The following is a 21,419-nucleotide window of genomic DNA, read 5'->3' on the forward strand; positions in this document are numbered from 1 at the left end:
TGTGTAGTGGTTGTGCACCTGCGATGCTCCGGGTGTACAGTCTAATGCCAAAGGACGCCCACAATAACACAAAAAGTGCTGGTACTGTGTGTGAAGGTGTTAAGTCATGAAAAAAAATGCACTAAAGCATTATAGTCTATTAAAAATAGAAGAAGCAAATAAAAATAATATTACACTATTAAGTACATGTTAGCTCATAGAATGTGGATAGAAAAATTAGTTAGCAATTATATCCCATGTTTACTATTAGCAACAAAAGCTTTGCTGTCTTTTATTATGTTTCTAATACATATACAAGTGGTTACATCTAACCAAGACGTGCTGTTATTTTATCACCATGCACGGACCTTTGTCAGAGAAATGTTGTGTAATTCTTGTATAGGTGCATAATATAGACTCATTAGAGTTTTAAGGTGAATTGAGTAAAATGCTTTGTGAGCTCCAGTTTTTACTAATATCATCAGAAATTTAGATTTATCATCTGTCATCTCATCTAATTTGAGAAAGCAGCAGAGACTGAAAAATGAAGTCTGAACGGAAGTGACAGTAACTGCAGTTCCACAAGTGGCCACTTGAGGCTGCTTTCAAAAACGAGACAGTCCACAAGACTTTCAAGGTAAAATGCGAACCTTTGTAGCATGAAGAAACAAGGGTACACCCTCACACAAAGAAAGGTCAGTGTTTCTTCTTTTATAACAACTGCATAAAAGTACACAGTGTTTATAAAAGCAAGCAAAACCAAAGCAGCAAAAATGTGCACACAATGAACCAGCTGAACAACAACAGTTGTTGTTTAGCATTCTCACATTATGTGAGACCTTATTCACCAAGTGACCGAGTGATATGTGATATTTGTCCACGCTCATCTATGCATGCAACTCACTGACAAAACTAGCTAGCCAGCCTTAGCATTAGCTTAACATTCCATCATCTGGTCACTGCTGATGTCGATAACCCACAACAGACAAAACACAGTAGAAACAAATAGGTGGCACCACCCTCACTACAGTTTATGGCTGTGGCAAACACCAGCGTACACAGCTTAGCGATCTTGCATAAGTTTAACGAAGAAGGAATTTTATTCAGCACATATGAGGAACCAAAATGATAAAATAAATATGCATATTTTTTATTTATATATATTTTAGTGAAAGCTTGGCTTAAATACTGAAAAGCCAAAGCTCCTTGGTAATTAAGCAAAACTTCATCAGCTATGAACTTCAAAATCTGCTCTCACTTTACTGTTTTTAAGTTGTTATAAAAGAAATACCTCACCTATGCTGGTTTGTTTGTTAGGAAAGCAAGTGTAAAAGTCCTGTGCGTGACTTTTTTGTCTACTAGGAACAAATGTAGGTGGTCACAGTGTAGGTGTTTCCATCGTCTCATATGAGAGATGTTTACACAGTAGTAAGATTTAAATCACTTGTATATAACACACCTACACACCTACACACATACCTATTTGACCCGCCCACTGCCTGTTTCAGGTAGAACTTTAATGCTTATCATAACATATAGAGACATCAGAGTCAAGTTGTGTGTTTGTGTGTGTGTGTGTGTGTGTGTGTGTGTGTGTACGCTGTTCATACCTATGGAACTTATGTCTACACCCTAACAGCAAGGTTGACATGAAGCTGAGAAGGAGTGTGAAGGGCACAGCACCTCAGGAGGAATGACACAAACACACATGCATATACAGCACACGCGAACACACCTCCTCTCCTTTCTTTTCTCTCTTCGATGACTCATCCCACCCAGGGACAGTGAGCGAGCGAGGCAGAGGGAGAGTGAGGGAGGAGAAAGGGAGAGGAGAAGAATTGGAGAGTGTGAGCGGCGACACAACGGCAGAGAGGCAAAAGCAAGTTAATAGATTCACAGAGAAGACATATGGCGCAAAGCATCTCCTGACTGACCTTTAATTTCACTGCTGTGCAAATCCCATTGTGTTCTTCGCTCTAAAAGTAATTCACAGCCATTTATTGGCTCCAAACATGCATGATGAGGCTCACCGGTCCCATGTGAAGTCTCACAAATGATTTCCCTAAACATTCCCGTATTCTCCTTTAAAATGCCTTTTCCTTCCCAACTAGCTCAGCAACATGCTGAGCTTTGTCCCCGCTGGTCCACTCTACTCATTTGATGGTATCTGTTAGAGCGATCCCAAACTTCCTAGGCATTCCAGGTCTGTATCACTGCACATCACAGACAAAACTCTCTTCAAATCCCATGGTCTCTAATGTCTTTATCTTATGGTGTGGGGATATTTGAGAAAGTAGATAGACTCTCAGGGAGCTAGGAATGTTGTCACAAGAGGCGATTATGCTGCATTGAAGGAGGCACGCTATTGAGCTGGCTGTATTGCTGAGGATATGTCTGTATTGCTGACTGCTGCAAAGCCCACAGATAGTTGAGTGGTCAGGTCCCATGTGCCCGTAGAGCTACACGCAGCATATGGCTCTACTGCATTGCTGTTCTATCCTTTCTGAACATTTTAAGGGCACTAGGTTTGCTCCATAGTTAAATATACTATCTGATAATAAAAAAAAGCTCCCTTCTCTGATTACATTGAGAGTGCGTCAGTCTAAAATTGACCTGACGGTGATGTGTCCGTCATGTAATGATGCAGTTCTCTGACAGGATGGTTTTAAATGAGCTTCAGTCAATTTCCAAAATGGGCTTTATTTTAAACCCTGTGCGTTCAGTGTGGAAGCTTTAACTAAAGTAAATAATGGTAGCAAAGCTCGTTCTCCTCATCGGTGTTTAACTGCAGTGTGTCATTCTGATTTCATGTTGAAAATGAAGGTGAGGGGGGTTATATACTTTATACAGCTTTTCCACTGATGGTCATTTTTACGACCATCATGCCGCCTCGCAGGGCAGCAGGGTTTGGGTTGCTGCTAGATTGCTTCAGATAATGCAATGCTCTCAGGCGGAGCCCAGGTTTGTGTGTGCTGTGGGCCTGCCTTGCTGCCTCTGAGGGGAATGCTTCTACCCAGAGATCCAAACCGATCCCCCAAAAAGGTGTAAAAGCAAGCCCAGACGAGTCCTTACAGAGTGGCATACACTCTAGAGCTTTTGGTGTCATTATTAGACACAAATCAAAGTGATTTGGAGCATCATATCTGAAAATGTAAAAACTGATTTGCAGTGAAGTTTTTTTTAAAGTCATGTGCAGAAGCTGGGTGTTAATTAGTTAATGATTAAAAAAACTAATTAGGCTCACTTGCAGAGGATCAGAAATGACTTAATCATTTCTCAAAGTCTTCTCAGAGCTAGTGCTAGCATGTTTCCGATAGCCCAGGGATATACTAGAACCTCAGGCTGTATGACATCATCTGAAAAGTGAAGTCAATGCCTTAAACTTGCATTTTTTTCCCCCAATGGTCAGCAGGGGGCAACACTCTGGCTGCAGAAGGGTTTATAGCTCTGTGGAGGTCCTCTTGAGAAAACAGCCCTCAGGTCCTTTGCTTACTGAGCTCAGTAAGCACCTTCCTGATAGGTTTATAGTGTTAGTTGCTAGTTTCTGAACTGAAGTTCATTTAGTAAATTAAGGTGTCCAAATGGGCTGTTCATCAAGGTATGCTTTATGGAAGCTTTCTTCATGTTAAAAGGGAGGTTTTCCTTCCCATTTTGCCAGCTTCAAGAACTGAATTCAACTGTCTACTTAACAAGTTGCTACCCTCTGTGTAACGTCTTACACAAAATTTGTGGTTGACTAGAGAAAGCGCACATTTGCTGGGGACGGCCTGCCTGCCTGTAGAGAGCTCTGTAGTCTGATGGAGGCACTGTACAAAGGATGTGGGCCGCTCTTGCTTGTGCTGTTGGTCCGTCAGCCAACCACAGAGAAGAGCAAAGTTATAACACACAAAGAACTGAAGTAAAACAAAGACTGTTAAAAACAGTGAAGTGTCCACTGCAGGCACTGTCTGTGCTTTTTATGCTTAATTTTATTCAAGTTTGTCGCTACCTGCTCTGTTCTCACTAGTCAAACATTCAGCGTTCAGCAGACGCTCACGTCATCTATTTCCACACAGTCAGGACTGCACAGTGTTGGACGACCCCTCTCCCACCTCGTCTGAATGGAAACGTATATGCAGATGAACACATTTGCATGACTATAAATTAGACTTTAGAACCATCAGTTAAATGGTCCAGTTATTCTTAACAAAATGTTAGCTATTAATTAACCAAATAGTATTATAAATGATGATAATATCAAAGGAAATATTTTATCAATCTTTGTATTTTCTTCCACTCATCTGGGGCTGGGTCGCAGGGGCAGCAGCCTAAGCAGGGAAGGTTTAACCCTAAGCCCAGACCCCCTCTCACCACCCACCTCCTCCAGCTTGTGCGGAGTAACACCAAGGCGTTCCCAGGCCAGCCAAGAGATATAGTCTTTCCAGTGGGTCTGCCCTTGGGTTTCCTCCCAGTGGGGCATGCCTGGTACACCCCACCACCCCCCATGAGGAACCCAGGAGGCAGATGCCTGAACCACCTCAGCTGGCTCCTTTCGATGTGGAGGAGCAGCGGCTCTGGAGCTCATCACCCTATCTCAAAGGGGGAGGCCAGGTCTTTCTGTCACTACCCAAATCTTGTGAACATAGGTGAGGGTAGGGACGTAGTTCGACTAGTAAATGAGAGCTCTACTTTTCAGCTCAGCTCTCTCTTCACCGCGATGGACCAGTGCAGCACCCACATCATTGCAGCGGCATATTCCCGAGGCACGTCCCACAGCACACCCCGAGGAACATGGTCAAATGTCTTCTCCAAGTCCACAAAGCACATGTAAACTGTTTGGACAAACTCCCATGCATCCTCAAGTATCCCCGAGAGGGTAAAGAACTGGTCGAGTGTTCCGCAACCAGGGTGAAAACCGTATTGTTTTTCTTGTATCCGAAGTTCAACTAACGCACGGACTCTCCTCTCCAGCACCCTAGCATACACCTTTATGGGGAGGCTGAGGAGTTTAACCCCCCCTTTCGTTGAAGCACACCCTCCAGTCATTTTTAAAACATTTTTTAAAAATTGTGGTTGAATGTAAAGCCACAAAGCTTCTGAGAAATATCCAGACAAGCAGGGACTGAGGTAAATTTCATTGAGTAGCCTAAAAGAATGCATTACCTGGGGCACCACCTGTCCACTTTGAATGCCAGGTGGATGGAGATACAGGTTATAGATGCTAGCTAACCGCTAGGCCTCGCTTCCACTGACTCAAGTCACTAAACTGGAAACCTTGACTGTATTTGGGCTTTTGGTGCTTTTTGGAACATTTAAGTCCATTTCTGATTAAAAAAGAAGCTCTCAGTCTATGAAGTCTGTGGTCACTTCTGGGTAAAACAACCCCCAACCATCACACTTAACCTTTACAAACTAAGGGGTGACATCATAATGGCTAGGTCTAACTTTTATGTACGCCTATGGTTTTACCTCCATGTTATGCAAGAGTAACACTAACAGTGTTTGGAAACCGCAGCTAAACCAATAATGTTGCAACCACAAATTTGCAAACTTGTGGCCTTTGAAACATTGCTTGCAAATGTTGTGAGTGGTCCTTGGACCTGGTCCTGGATTTAATGCAAAATAAAATAGGCACTCGGCAACCTTTTACATAGGAGTAGAAACAGAATATAACCAGTTGGCAGCCATTTGAGCTGAGTCCCATACCACAAAGAGACAAGTCGCAGATGAGTTTGGCTCATCGCCACAGACTCAGACTGATTACAAACCTTGTATGTGGTGACCTGTGCAAACACCTTGCAACTTAAAGCAGGTACCCCGAGGTTGAGGGTGTTGCACCATCAACTTCTGGGGAACCAGTAGCTGCTGCTGCAATCGCTCTCCAAAAGCAATTCAAATTCATATTTTTACTCTAATGTGTCTGAGTTATTAGCCAATATGATTCTCTGTGTGCTAATGGACTAATAATTCAATTTATTCCTAAGCTGTACACCTATTTGTACAGCTTAGGCACCTATGGCTGCTCCAAGGGCCTGGGTTGAGGCCCACTCCAGGTCATTTTCTTTGTGTTGTTATCCCTGCACTGTCTCCTTCTTGTCCCGTCTTGATTTTTGATTCTAAATGTCAAAAGAAAGAATAAATGATCAACCCTCAGCATCAGTTCCAGGGTGAAAATGCCCCCACTCAAAGGGTCACCAAATAGTTTGAGTAGTGTCAAAACAATGTAAATCACATGTTACAGCACTCGTAGGAAATAGATCTCAATGAAATTAAAAACCTACAGAAGACTATAAACGCATTTGTTAAGCCTGATAATTATATATATATGTTAAACCAAAGGCATTAAAAGTCACTTAATGGAACTTGAAGCTCCACTTAGCTCATCTGTGTGGCGGTAGACAGATAGACCCATTACCACTGTAGCCAGCATCCATAACATGAATTAGCATCGATAGTTCTGGTAGGAGAAGCCACAGACAGTGATCATCAATCGGGACTGAGCTTATTAACTTCAAAAACTGCTCCAGGGTGTTAATAAGATGGCTGGCGAGTAGCAAAACATGCTGAGAAGTGCTGTGGTTGTAACACGGTCATGTTCCTGTGTCTAAAGCTTTATCTGTGCACTTCTCTGGAAAAGTAAATCCACACTTTGTCGAAGCTGCTGTGATTGGTTGGCTTGAGTAACGATTTGTCCAAAGATCATGCCTGTGCTGGATGGTCTTTCATTGCCTTTATTGTATCTATAAGACAAATTCCAGGATTCTGTAATTTCTGTAAGTTTCTATAGAAGCAACAAGTTTACTTCCAGTCTCCACGGTTTCAAATAAACTCAACACATGGGCATCAGAGTGGAGCAAGTGCCAAGTTAGATTCAGCACAGGACAATAAATAAAGCTTATTGTAGTGCTTTCCATCATTATTTTCAACACACCAACATATTTTGGTAGAATGGTGATCCGCCAGAGTTTCAGAGACCAGAGATTCAAATGCCAAACTGCACTAAAGCTGTTCTGGAGGAGCACGGTAGCACAGCACATTAAAACGCCTTCTAGTCCATTTTCCTTTAATTTGTCACATGTCTAAATATTTGTAAGAAGGGGAAAAAGTTCCGCTGTGATGGTAGAATTATAAATTCCTGGCAGGAGTGGACAACCAGCGTACAGAGGTCCGGCCTAGCCAGCTGCTGAGAGCTGCCATTCCCAAAGAACTGAGTGTTTGGCAGGGGACGGCGTTGAGACACACTGGGTCCCCTCCTTCAGCCTGGAGCTCTGCGAGCTCTACTTATTGGAGGAGAGGAGAGAGCTCAGCCCAACGGGAGGCTTTGCTTGTCAGGCCCTGAGCGTGCTGAGTGTGTACTTGTCGCTGTGTGTAAGTCGGCGTGCCAGTTTGTCTGCACCAGTGCGCGCCGTGTTGTGCTTACGTGTGCGAGCGCCCACTCCAGCTGCAGCGAGATTTATAACGTGGCACGCATGTGTGAGTGCGAATGTGGATTCTGTCACCCACTGGGCCTCACACACATTCCAAAATAAACGGCTCCCACCGAGGATTACTATCGATCCGTGCGGAGCGCTCGGCTGCATTTGGAAAGAGAGAGTATGCAACTTCGTGTCTCTCTCACTCTCTCTCTCCTTCTCTCAACCCGACCTGTCTTCTGAGGAATGTTACGTGTCTGCATGTCTGCAAAAAAAAGAAAGAAAAAAGTGTACGGGATGATTTGGAAACACAGTCCACTAAAGTGTTACAATGACAAATCACTGCTAGCTGTCTTTCAGACGTGCGAGGCTGGCAGTGTGCGCGCGTGAATGTGTGCGAGAGGGCTACAGAGACAGGGAATGTTAAAAGGAGACGGGGAGACTCTTACACCTCCCTCTCACTTCTTTTTTCCTCTGTGAACTTAGAGAAAATCTTTTCCTTGTCAGACTTGAGGGAGAGACGGGATGAGGAGGAGGGGGGAGAAAGAGAGACGATGAAAAGCAGAGAAACACACATGGAGAGGCAGCACAGAGAGAGGAAATAAAGAGGCTATTTGACAGCCAATACGCCTGCCTGTTTCCTGTCACCCACATGATTGCTGACCCACCCCTCCGCCCGGCCAAAGCCTCTGGGTAGACAGGCAAAGATGGCAGCCCCATTTAAAGAATGAAGTATCATGAATGGATGGATAGCTCCTAGGCTGCTCAGCGTCTGCGAGCTTGCGTGTGTGTCTGAATGCGTGTTAACAATAGCGCAGTGAGTTACTAGAACTGAGTCATTATATTGATTGATTGATTGATTGATTGAATCTTTATTTTGAACATGTTGAAAAAGTATAAAAAAAAAATAGAATTAAAAGAGACAAATGAACAAAGCAAACAAAAGGAAAACGAGCAACCACAACTCCAAATAACGCCCATGTTCAAAAAGTCATCTCATAATTTCGGAAGTATATAATGTGAACAAGCAGATAAGGAAAGCAAATATAATTGAAGAACACAGGAAATTCTTGTCAAACTACAACAACAACAACAAAAAGAGGCATCTGTGGAAATGCAGGGTTGCCAGGTCTTTGTGACCAAACCACCGCAGTGAGCTATCAAAACCGGTCTCTGTCCAGCCATATATGCAGATTTTAAAGCCCGACAGGATCCCAGATGTCTTGTAATATCAACAAAGCAACACTAAAAATGCAAGATTCCCTAAACAGCTCTTTAGCTCGGTTCAAATCTTTATTTGTCAGGGACCGTGCACAGCTACGTTCCAGTCTGCAGTCCCAGAGCAGACAATGCGTGTATAGACTTTCACCTTGGTCCTAAAATAGTCTAATGTGATGAGTTACAGCTTATGTATATGTATGCAAAACAGCTCTACCCATCGAGCAGACAAAAAAGTAACCTGTGGCAACACTTCAAAAGTAGCTGGATTTCGCTTAAAAACCACAAATCTTCTTTAACTCTTAGGCCCAATCTCCACACTCATGGACTCGCAGACTTTGAGGAGCACTCCTGCTAAGACCATGAGGACTTAAGGCTGTCCCACTGTGAAATTGTCAAGTGCACGAGGGGCTCTCTCACAGACGTTTTGAGCCTTTCATGCACACTTTTCTGTAAGTCCAAATTTCTGCAGCCTTTGCCTATAGGGGAATTAACTGCAGTTCACAGCGTTGTGACATTAAATGCAGGGTTACCAAGAGAAGCCTGAAATCATGGAAATAAGCACCAATCAACCCTGACATCACAAGAAAATACGTCTACAGGAAATCAGAGGAATTAAAAAATATACTATGTTCCACTCCCAGTTTATTTCAGACAGCAAACTACTAGATAAACGTTACCCTAAAATAAGCAAAAGCAAACAAACATACATATTATGTTAATAATTATAGACTACTTGAATCCAGTCATTTTTGTGTGTTGTGTTTTATGGTTTAGTTGCATTTTACCCAGTTGCATCCTGTTAAAATTAGCACTGATTTCAAACTCTTGACCCCATAAGAATTTTCCCTGCAGTTTATTGTATGGACCAATAAAGGACTTTTTTTTTTCAGGCACAAGAAACATTTATTCAGTGTAGTTGTTTTACTTATTTGCTTTACTCGCTTATGGTAACAGATGGTTGTTGGTCGTGGCGTCCCAAACCAACACGTTCTCACTCCCAAAGCGTAACATTTTACGCTAGGTGACAAATCGTCGGTATATTGCGCTTTCGGCCACCCAACATGTCTTTATGTTACGAGTTCGGAAAAATGGAATTCGGAAACATGACAACCGTTTGGAATCAATCTACAGGGAGTGCAGAATTATTAGGCAAGTTGTATTTCTGAGGAATAATGTTATTATTGAACAACAACCATGTTCTCAATGAACCCAAAAAACTCATTAATATCAAAGCTGAATGTTTTTGGAAGTAGTTTTTAGTTTGTTTTTAGTTTGAGCTATTTTAGGGGGATATCTGTGTGTGCAGGTGACTATTACTGTGCAGAATTATTAGGCAACTTAACAAAAAACAAATATATACCCATTTCAATGATTTATTTTTACCAGTGAAACCAATATAACATCTCCACATTCACAAATATACATTTCTGACATTCAAAAACAAAACAAAAACAAATCAGCGACCAATATAGCCACCTTTCTTTGCAAGGACACTCAAAAGCCTGCCATCCATGGATTCTGTCAGTGTTTTGATCTGTTCACCATCAACATTGCGTGCAGCAGCAACCACAGCCTCCCAGACACTGTTCAGAGAGGTGTACTGTTTTCCCTCCTTGTAAATCTCACATTTGATGATGGACCACAGGTTCTCAATGGGGTTCAGATCAGGTGAACAAGGAGGCCATGTCATTAGTTTTTCTTCTTTTATACCCTTTCTTGCCAGCCACGCTGTGGAGTACTTGGACGCGTGTGATGGAGCATTGTCCTGCATGAAAATCATGTTTTTCTTGAAGGATGCAGACTTCTTCCTGTACCACTGCTTGAAGAAGGTGTCTTCCAGAAACTGGCAGTAGGACTGGAAGTTGAGCTTGACTCCATCCTCAACCCGAAAAGGCCCCACAAGCTCATCTTTGATGATACCAGCCCAAACCAGTACTCCACCTCCACCTTGCTGGCGTCTGAGTGGGACTGGAGCTCTCTGCCCTTTACCAATCCAGCCACGGGCCCATCCATCTGGCCCATCAAGACTCACTCTCATTTCATCAGTCCATAAAACCTTAGAAAAACCAGTCTTGAGATATTTCTTGGCCCAGTCTTGACGTTTCAGCTTGTGTGTCTTGTTCAGTGGTGGTCGTCTTTCAGCCTTTCTTACCTTGGCCATGTCTCTGAGTATTGCACACCTTGTGCTTTTGGGCACTCCAGTGATGTTGCAGCTCTGAAATATGGCCAAACTGGTGGCAAGTGGCATCTTGGCAGCTGCACGCTTGACTTTTCTCAGTTCATGGGCAGTTATTTGGCGCCTTGGTTTTTCCACACGCTTCTTGCGACCCTGTTGACTATTTTGAATGAAACGCTCGATTGTTCGATGATCACGCTTCAGAAGCTTTGCAATTTTGAGACTGCTGCATCCCTCTGCAAGATATCTCACTATTTTTGACTTTTCTGAGCCTGTCAAGTCCTTCTTTTGACCCATTTTGCCAAAGGAAAGGATGTTGCCTAATAATTATGCACACCTGATATAGGGTGTTGATGTCATTAGACCACACCCCTTCTCATTACAGAGATGCACATCACCTAATATGCTTAATTGGTAGTAGGCTTTCAAGCCTATACAGCTTGGAGTAAGACAACATGCATGAAGAGGATGATGTGGACAAAATACTCATTTGCCTAATAATTCTGCACTCCCTGTACACATGTGCGTTTACTTAAATCGCTTTGGAAAACACTAACACATTTAAGGTGGCGGTTACGGTTAGGGACAAAATCAGGGTCAGGGCTGGAATACACGGCTGGAACATGTGTTATCGCGGGAGCCTCATTCTATTCGATTTCATCCGCAATTTGGCGCGTAGCATAGGAACGCAGACGGTGTCATGGTCCTGGGTCAGTGTTTTTGATTGTTGTACTTTTACTTTTGATAGTTTTATGTATTATGACTGTTGTGTTTTGGTTTCCCAGGGTTTAGTTGTGTTCCCTCTGTTTGGTGTCATCCCTGCCTGTGTGTCCCCTTTAGTGTAGTAAGGTCTCCGTGTTTAGTTCGCGTTTCTTAGTCTGTGTCTTTGCGTGTATGTGTTCCTGTTTTACTTTGAAGGTCCCTGTCTGATGTCAGTGCGTTCTGTTTACGTTTCCCTGCCTCGTCAGCTGTGATGTCTTCCAGGTGTGGTCCCCTCCTGTTTCCCATCCCTTGATTCCTGTTACGTCCCCTGGCTAGTCTAGGGGGTTGAAGGGACGAACATAAATGTGGATAGAAAAGGAGGAGCCAAGATGGTAATTCTAAAAGGTTTATTTAATACTGGTGATGGGGTTCAGACCGAGGTGTAACGTCAGGGAGAGCCAAGGCCAACATAACAAACAAAACATCCCTGACGTAGAAATAAAAGAAACTTACCTAACTCCAAAGAAACAAAATACATACAACCTATAACCATAACCTACCTAACAACACATAAACAGGAGAAAACAGGGTGTCAAAACAAAAGGCAGCTCTCCCCTACAAGCAGTCTGAACATGAAACAACAATGCTCACACAAAATACAAAGGCATGCAAGCCTTCACAAGTATGGCACCCAAAATGGCCAGAGGGCACAGAAGCACAGCTCCACAGGCCTTAAGTAGTGCTCTGCTGATTACCAATTAGCCAGACTCTGCGCAACATCCAATCAGGACAGAGGAGGTGGAGCCTGGACAAAACAAAGGGTTAATAGGGAGAAGAGACATCCTCCTGGGGGATGTAACAATTCCTGTTGTGTGTATTTATAGTGTGTGTTACCTCGTCCTCGTTGCTGGTTCGTCTGCGTCTCTCCGTCTGTCGTGCCTCCCTGCATCTCTGTTTCTGTTTTGTTTCTGTTAGTTATTCCCATGGAACGCCTCAGGATGTGACAAATCGTCAGTGTGTTACGCGTTGGGAGTGAGAACGGGCTGCCCAAACATGTGTGTTGCCCTCTGGTGGTTGAACTATGCAACATCAAAACTTGTAAAATGGTTGAAGGGTGTTTCCCTTGTCAATTCCTCTTATAATTATTATTATTCATTGGCAGTTATACATCATGACATGGGCAAATAGCTAATATCTGCTGATAATATCAGCTCACAGATAAACCAGTCAGGCTCTACTTGTTTCAGCTAGTAAAGACCAGCTGGGAATTGCTGGTACAACTAAAAACTAATTAGCTCTTGGAGTTTTGGGGGCGCTGGCATTGTTAAACAAAGTAGAACCCAATAATGCAAGCAGTTTGTCATGTTCTCGCTATCCACAAAGATATTGGAGATTTATTTGGGTTTCAGGTGGATGCAGCAATGTAGTTTGTGATTAGAAGTGTTTAGTTGAGCATAATTTAAATCATCATGAGTGATGCCACAGTCACAATATGTAATTAACTGGTTGTCAGCATGCTGACCCAAGATGGAGCTGCTTTGAAACACAACATATAAATAAGTAAACATGTATTTTTGTGGTTAAAGAACACACATATTAATAGAGGGCATCAATGCATACACAGTAAACCGAAATACCATAATTTGTACTGTGGCACATCTGGAGGAAGTCTGGCTTGCATGATTAGGTGTCAGCCTAGCGTAAATGCAGTCTGTGGATTGGCAACACCTGCAGTTTAGTTAATTTTATCTGACAATGTTGTGATCATAAAATAATATGTTTGTCTGTAGCAGCAGCTTGGGTTTCTTTAACAGACTCTCTCCATTTCTCCTTCCCTATCGTGCTGTTCTGTTGCAGTTCGGCTGTATATGTGTTAAGCGGCAAATGAAATGGATCACTGAAATGTAATTTAAATGAACTGTCAATAATGACAGACATTTATAACCACTTAATTAAATGTTCCAGTCCCACTGTGGACAGGACTGCTAAAACAAAGAACCTCTGCTACCATTTCTAATAATAATATACAAATAAAATACTAAAATTGCATCCAGTATTGAGTTAAATAGTAGTCCTCTTTTGAAGACACAAACACTATCAAAGACCAAGCTTCCAGGTTTGAAGGTAACGTAGAAGTATCTTAACTCAGCATTCATCTAATGGAGACCAAAACGACTTCCAGTCCTGCAGAAGTCTGCAGGAAGTCCTTCATTGGCTCTGAACTCTGTAAACAGTTTCCTGATGAGATTATGGCCTCAGTCATTCATTTCTGCTTATATTGATTAAAAAATTAAGTCAGTTTTATAAATTATAGTCATTCTAAGAAGTAATTCGCCAATGAGAACGTGGTTTCACAAACAGATCTGGTCTAGGCCATCACAACAAAATGACAACAGCGAAAACATTCAACTGGAGCTTCATAATAGGACTTTACTAACCAGTGGGTGACATCGATCTATTAAACTGTCCAAGTTTGGAGCTAGCCTCGAGTGGCTATTCATGGAACTTCCAACAGGGCATATAGCAGTTTAGTTATTTTAGAGAGCACATGGACATAAAAACCAGATCAGCTGGTTGTTGTTTTTTGCATCCCAAATGTGTGCTGCCGGCACAGAATTTGCCCTCTGGTGGACAAACTGTGCAACATCAACACTCGCGACATGATTGAAGGGTGTTTCTCCTGACTCTTTTATATTTCTTTATTTTTATTGGCAGTTTGAAATGCTTATACCTATAAATGAGTCCAGTACAGTCCGTTCTTTAGCCCCAGAGGTTGCTGCCTAGTTTTTCAAACCCTGCTGTATTTGATAAAATATGCTTTGTGTGGCAAAATAGGTTGTAAGAATCTTTTTCTTCACCGCAAGTTAGTTTTTCATGTGGGCACATTTTCATAACACTAAGGCTTTTTCTTAATGTGTTGACATGATCTTCCTGTCTGGCTTAACCCACCAGAGCCTGGAGCCAGTGCCAGGCTAATTCACATTGTGGCTAAGACTAGCCAAGAAATACAATGACTACACTTGTCTACTTACTCATTATGATAACCACAGACTTGGAGATTAAAAATTTGTGTGCCAATAAACACTGGGGAACTTTAGCTGTCCAAATGCAGTGGGACAACAATGCTTCTTTTTTCCATCCTATTGCTGATTGGCTGTTTGATGACAGGGGCGGAACAAGAACAATTCAGCATTTCAATTATTAAATAAATTCCTGCTGATTTTAATCCGAATTCTGAACTGAACGGACTCTTTGCTGAAATTAGCCATCACTCTACATGCCAAACACACTTGGTCCTCTGGTGCTGGATCAAAGTAGTAACCTGACTGATTTAATCACCCGGGTTATATCTGTGTGATCAATAACTGACGTAGTTGACTGCATCATTAGTGACTATAGTAAACCTGTAATAAATGCTCTATTGGTGTGTATTTTTACGGCAGTGAATGACTTGATCCCAGTTTCAGTCTTAAAACTTACAAGATAACCAGTAGCTGACGAGTAAAATCATCACACATATCTTGTTTAGCTGTGCTGCTACCTGGACTCTGTTTTTCCTTCACTGTCTTAAGCCTCGGCTCATCTCTCCTCTCCCAGGCTGTTTGTGGGGCTCAGAGATAAGATCTCCCTCAATAGCAAACTTTGGAAGACATCTTAAAGATCCCCCTCTGTCGCTTCAGCTTAATGCAGCCCCCTAGGCTTGCAATACAAGCACACATGCAAACACGTACACACACACGGCCTCCCTCTAATAATAGGGGCACGGCGAAGCAGCCTGGATATGAGGGCCTGTAAACACACTTCATTCTCCCAACACTCGTCTTTGATCTTTATTAAACAAAACAGTTTCCTTGGTGCGTTTTGAGCTCAACTTGAAGCACCGCACTTTGCCCGCTTCCATTTCCCCGCCCATATATATAAAAAGAGAGCACATTTGGATTTCCTTGCTGTGGGCTCTCAGTGGGCTGATCACTGCCACGTCTGTCAGATTCATTAATTCAGAAGTGTGGCAAGCAAGTTCTGGTGAACTGTTTCTGGAGGCTACGTGTTTACATCTCAAAGCACCCTATTTTGCATATCTAATGAAGTTTACTCTATTTTTAGCAACGTGCAGGAGTGGTAGGCACGCATTACTTATGTTATTGAAGGGTTTAAATGGATTATCAAAGCTGCTTTTTGCCCGTCAAAAAACCTGCTCAGTCAAAGTTCTCACTACTCTGGCTGTTTAACTAAGGTGTTCAAGCCTTCCTGTTAAGGGTTCCTGCTTCCTGTGTTCACAGGAAAAAAAAAAAAAAATCATGTCCTTCAGTTTCTGGATCCCATGGTCCATAATGATCTGATCTCTGTCTCCCATAGGCGGGCCGTTGCTATGGTAACCTGATGACGCTCTGAGGCAGGATGGGGAAAGGAGAGGAGGGAGGGGGAGGGAGATGAGGAAGACGGTAGCTGCACAGGAGATTAAACGAGTTCAAGAAGATGACTCACTCTGTTAGGAAAGAAAGGCGTACGCCATATTTTAATAAAGGTGCTGTACTTCTGCCTCACACGGCGACGCAGTCAAGTTTTTCTAAGTAGACCCGAGTGAACCCCGTGTGTGCGTGTGCCTGTGTGCGTGAGAGAGAGACAGAGAAGGTAAAGGAAGCGGTGTTAAGGCTACTTGACATGAGCAAATGAAAATGTGATTTATGACCCGGGCAAATGCGTCCAACGGAGCTCAGTCTAGTTGATGTGCAAAAGGACAGAATGCCCCTCCATCCGCCATCTATAACAGCTTCTACTCCCTTGCATGACTCCCTGCATCTGCCTCTCTGCCCTGCTGTTGCCATAGCGACCACTTGGGTACAGAATCAAAACAACTTACTGGCTTAAAGATAAATAAATAAATAAATAAAATCCCACATTTTAGCTTTCGATGTCATAATGGCTAAACGAACCTTTTGTTGAATAGCCTTCTTATGTTCTAATACTTAATTATTTGTATCTATGTCACAAGGATATATATCTATAAATCTATATCTATATAGATAGATATATTAGTTCCTTAATTTAGTAATGTTTGTGTGTTCAAAATGCATCTTACTGAAGATTTAGAAGATTTATTATTAAATCAAAGGTAATATGATAATCATTATACTTTAATATTATCATATTACCTTTTTTTACTGCATTTTTTTGCTACATATGTGTGTGTGTGTGTGTGTGTGTGTGTGTGTGTGTGTGTGTGTGTGTGTGTGTGGTAAAAAACTGGTGAATGAATCGTCTTGTTAAGATTATAGACGATCTTTGGACATGTCTTCCGTACACAATGGCATTCTTTCAGGGAACAGAGCTCTCTCTAGGACCCAGGGCGGGCACCGGGGGAAGTCCTCTGCTGCTTGCTGCTGCTGGCGGGGCAAAGCAGGCACAGCACAGGAACACACACATCCACGCGCGCGCACACGTACACAAACTTGCGCATACACACGCTCACCGAGCTCTTCTCCGACAGTAGAGAGAGAGGGAGAGCGCGAGCTCAGAGAGGAATAAACAGAGGGAGAGAGCGAGAGAGACCATAGGAACGCAGAAGCGGCTTGTGTGTGTGTGCGTGTGTGTGTGTGTAGGTACGCTTGCTCGGCGGTTAGAAACGACTGGCTGGGCGGATATGGAGGGGCTCGGGAAAAACGCTGGGAACTGACCGAGTACCGAAACGAAGAGTGAAAGAGGGAGAGAGGGAGAAGAAGGACTGACGGATAGCACGGTAGGAAGGACGGGAGGAGAGGAGGAGAGAGAAGTCTAAAAGAGGAGAGGAAGAGTGTGAAGAAGGGGCTCGTCTGGAACACAGAAGGATCCTAAGGTGACTTTACTGGGCTTTTTGTGGCATTAATGCAGGTCTGGCAGAGGTGTGTGTGAGTGTGTGTGTGATGATGACATGTGCTGCACGGCTCTGCACTTAAAGGGAAGTGCTGTGTGCATGTGTGTGTGTGTGTCACTGTAAGTATGTAAGTATACAGGTGTGTGTGTGAGAGAGAGAGAGAGAGAGAGAGAAAGAGAGAGTTATGAAGGTTGTTTTCCACAAGCTAAAAAAGGGGCCAAAGTGAGCTGAAGTGACCGCTGTAAACTGGAGTGAAGGGATCAAAAGGAGTGGATACTTTTTAAGGGAACAGTGTGATCTCATTCCAACACAAACGCACTTTTTCTTTTTCCTGGTAGGCTACTTTAGGCTGAAGGAGAGAAAAATAGGGGCAAAACACTCTCTTTAAGTCCGTTTTCCCCTTTCTTTCACTGTGTGTGTGTGTGTGTGTGTGCGCGCGCTCAGGTGTTTGGAGTGCAGCAGGTAACACATCACTTGGCGGCGACGAAACCAAGGCTGAATGAATGTTGTTTTTCCCAAGCTTGAAGGAGGCTTGATAAGTAGTAACAGCTTCTGAAACGTGTGTGTGTGTCTGTGTGTGAAATAGAGAGGGAGAGAAAAAGTGTGTGTGTGTCTGTGAGCCATAGACGGCAAACAGGTTGACGGAGGCAGATCTGATCAGACGCACAGCAACAGAGGAGAGAGCATGGCACAGGCTGAGCAGCAGCACATTGGATTACACACACGCGAATACACACACACACACACACACACACACACACACACACACACAAGCTCTGTGGCCAGGAGAACAGCTGGGAGAAGTGTGTGTGTGTCTGAAAGCCTTACACTTAATGCATGCATCTGCTTTTTCACATGCAGGAATGTTTGCCTTTGCATTATCTTATGTGCCACTGTGTGTGTGCACGGGTGCGTGTGTGTGTGTGCGTCCTACTGAATTTGCGCAAATTCAGTAGGACGAGGGTTTTGTCGTCTCTCTCAGACAGACGGCGTGTGTCTCTACCTCCGTCACACCCCCCCCCCTTCTCAACCCGGTCTGGAGACAGGAGGTGGAGGAGGTTTGGGGAGGGGAGGAGATCAGTTGACCAAGAATGAGGCAGATGAGAAGATTAATCCAGTAGCGAGAAATGAGACAGAGACGGAGGGGAGAGGAGAGGATGATGGAGATTTTAGGACAGCAGCAGGGGGAGGAGGAGGAGGAGAAATGGAAAGAAAGCAAGAGAGGATGGAGCGAAGGAGACAGGGGGGCTGACATGCTCTCTCAGGAGTGCTGCGAGAGCTGCTCATTCATAATTCACCTCCATGGCAAACGTTCATTCACATATTGACCCCCCATGGCTGAGCTCAATGGAGTTCTCGCCCCTCCACCTCTCACTGTCTCTCAATGGACACCCCTGTGGTGCGACGTTCAGTTAGCCCGCTTCTTTTTCACTTTGGAGACAGTTGAAGCTCTCAGACGAGGCTTATGCCGCTTTTGTCCGTTATGGCCGTTTTGACGCCTTTAGTTTTTCCAGCTGGAAGCTCTGATGGGAGATTGAACTGTGTAAATTGAATATTGAATTCAGACTCCACCCTAGACACAGATAATTGGTATGGATGGATCAGTGGGTTAGTGCTCTCAGCACAACTGTTGTTTGTCTGATTCCCTCAGCACAGCTAAAACAGCCCATAATGGATCTATAATTCATGTGTGAATGAATTGAGTAGTATGCAGTTTGAATACAGTTTTTATTGGATGTCATCTCGTGATTTATTCAACATAAACACTCAAAAAAATGGCAGTTTTAATATTTCTCGTTGCACTGGTCAGGCTCAGAGCTACGCAGTAAGCGCTCTGGTCAGCTGTGGCTTTGAGCCACGTGTGTGTCTGAAATGCACCGTCAGAACAAAGTATACAGCAGAGGCTACAGCACATTTAGTTCTGAAAGGTAAACACTACAGAAGTGCACCTTATCAGCAAAAGTGAGAAAAAAAATGTCCTGACTTCTTAAGTTTTATAGGTGAAAAGAGGACACAGCACGAAGGTAAACTGGCGGAAAAAAACAATGGAGAAAAAAAGTACCAGATTATAGTTAAATCAGCTGTTGTGCTGTGTGAAGATATGGCCCATATCTGGGCTCAGAGCAAGGCAGTGCACAGACGACGATCGCACTGCTACTTCCATTGTAAAGAGTTTGATTCCTGCCTGGTCAAACTAAATATGGTTACACTATTTATATTTATTGTTAGCCAATATCCTCATTGTAAACCCTTGAATTTTACCATGTAGCAAAACTTTCTTCCAAAATACATTGATGCATAGACACAGGTGCAAATATAATCACTACTTTGTGTAATGGAGTACTTTTTTATTAAGAAATTTCCACTTAAAGTGGACATCTGTGGTCTGTGATCTGGTTTGTAGTAACTGGATACTATATTGAAATATTTTTGTTTCAAACTAAATATATCTGTATACAAGAGAGAATTATGTTTTACTGTTTAGTCCACTCTGCCCTCAGTGGAGCATTTGGCTGGTGGCAACATTTAGAAATGAACTCAACACAGGGGCAAACACTGCAGTTCCTCTAAATGTCCACTTGGGGCATTCCCCATAGACGCCAGTGTTAAAATGCCGAACTTAACAACGTTAAAAAGCACGTTCAGAGCCTGGGTAGAATATGTTTTTGGTCTTTAATTTAATTTCCTCTTCATAACTACTGTACAGAGGCGGAGCCTTTTGAAGTGTTATTAATGCTTAAAGTGATTAAGTATTATAAGCATGGCTGCAATGCGCGGTGGATGGTTGCCACGACAAGCAAGCGTTGCCGGTAGCTGTTGGGTAAGCGCCACTTGAGCTAATATGAGTCACCACACTGGAACTTTGAAGTGAATTCAGACAATAATAATTCAGACAATTATCTGACGGTATGAGTTAGAGTCATTTTAACCAACAGAAATTCCAAGAAGTGAGTGCTCCAGTTTTGAGAAAATTAGCATTTTATGGACCTTGCTAACCTAGCAGCAAAAATAGCAAAGCTGACCCTGAGATTGGCGACAGCTACAGGAGAAGCTACAGCCACCCCTTGTGTAGAGTTATACAAGTTTTATATTTCCACCTCTACACTGCTAAATTCTCTGAGGCAACATAAGCCCCTCTTGATTGTACGCTACAGGTAGGCGCTGAAGTAAAGTGTGGTATTACAAAACAGCACAGGCCAGGGCTAGCTGAATAGCATGCTAGCTTCATTTGATATCTCTGCATATTTTGCCATAATGTCAGGACTGTTAACTAACATGCTAGTTTATGAACTGAGATTATTTTTCTCCTACTTATTTCCACTCAGAGATGAAAAAAGAGCTTTTGTTTCATTAATGTTGGAATCACAGACTGTATATAAAAGATGGACATAGTTATTAAAGTACAAAACAGTCTATGAGAAAACAGCCTTCAGCTCCCGTTCTCTGTCACCTTGTCAATGTTTTTTTCTCAACACGTTTATGGCTTATGGTTTATTTAAATCTTACTGAATAAACCATTCAAATTTTGTGAATTATTTTCCCCGTTAGAGTCAAAAGCTGGACAAAGCAGGATGAGCTGTTCTGTGTGACTGACACTCAATTATCCAGTGATTGTCACAATCAGATCTACCTGTTGTTGTTATATGTGGTATCTGGTTTCAGAAATGCTCAGGTCTGCTAACCAGTGGGTCAGTTATACAGTCTATGCTTGTAATCCGTAGTCCACCACGAGACGCTAAAATACTCCCACTCGCCGTATTTTTTTACTTAACAGCTGCAAAGCAGCTCCAAAAATAATTGAACTTCTTAATAGCGATTTTTAAGCACCCAACAGTGCCCCGAGATTCAGTGTTGTCCCAGCTGACTTCAGATCTTTTAAAACTCAGTCAGGAACTCCTGACTCTGAAAACACTGATAGCAAGCCGGGAAAATTTTTAGCACGAGCCATTAAGCAAAAGCATCTTTAACGCCGTCGCCTCACTGGTAAATGCACCAACTGTGATGGGAAGTGTCTTTTGATTCTCTCCTGAATAAAGCATCGTCAGTTGGCAAATATGCATGACAACAAATTAAATATGTGACTTTTAGATATACCGTG

General features: G+C 42.9%; 1 protein-coding gene across 2 annotated transcripts in view; it reads left to right on the top strand.

Moving 5' to 3' along the window:
• Positions 1 to 604: 604 nt before the first annotated feature.
• ches1 (checkpoint suppressor 1) overlaps positions 605 to 21,419 on the top strand; it is an 80,138-nt gene continuing 59,323 nt past the window's right edge. The window contains exon 1 of one of the 2 annotated variants that reach the window (XM_082506513.1): positions 605 to 674. In XM_082506513.1, the coding sequence (XP_082362639.1) occupies positions 639 to 674 (36 nt within the window). In that variant the 5' untranslated portion in view covers positions 605 to 638. Of the gene's footprint in view, positions 675 to 16,830; positions 17,303 to 21,419 lie in introns of those variants that run through there. The other variant, XM_082506514.1, reaches the window with a different exon arrangement.

Source organism: Aulonocara stuartgranti (genome assembly GCF_965226115.1).
Source record: "Aulonocara stuartgranti genome assembly, chromosome: 15".
NCBI classification, from domain to species: Eukaryota; Metazoa; Chordata; class Actinopteri; order Cichliformes; family Cichlidae; genus Aulonocara; species Aulonocara stuartgranti.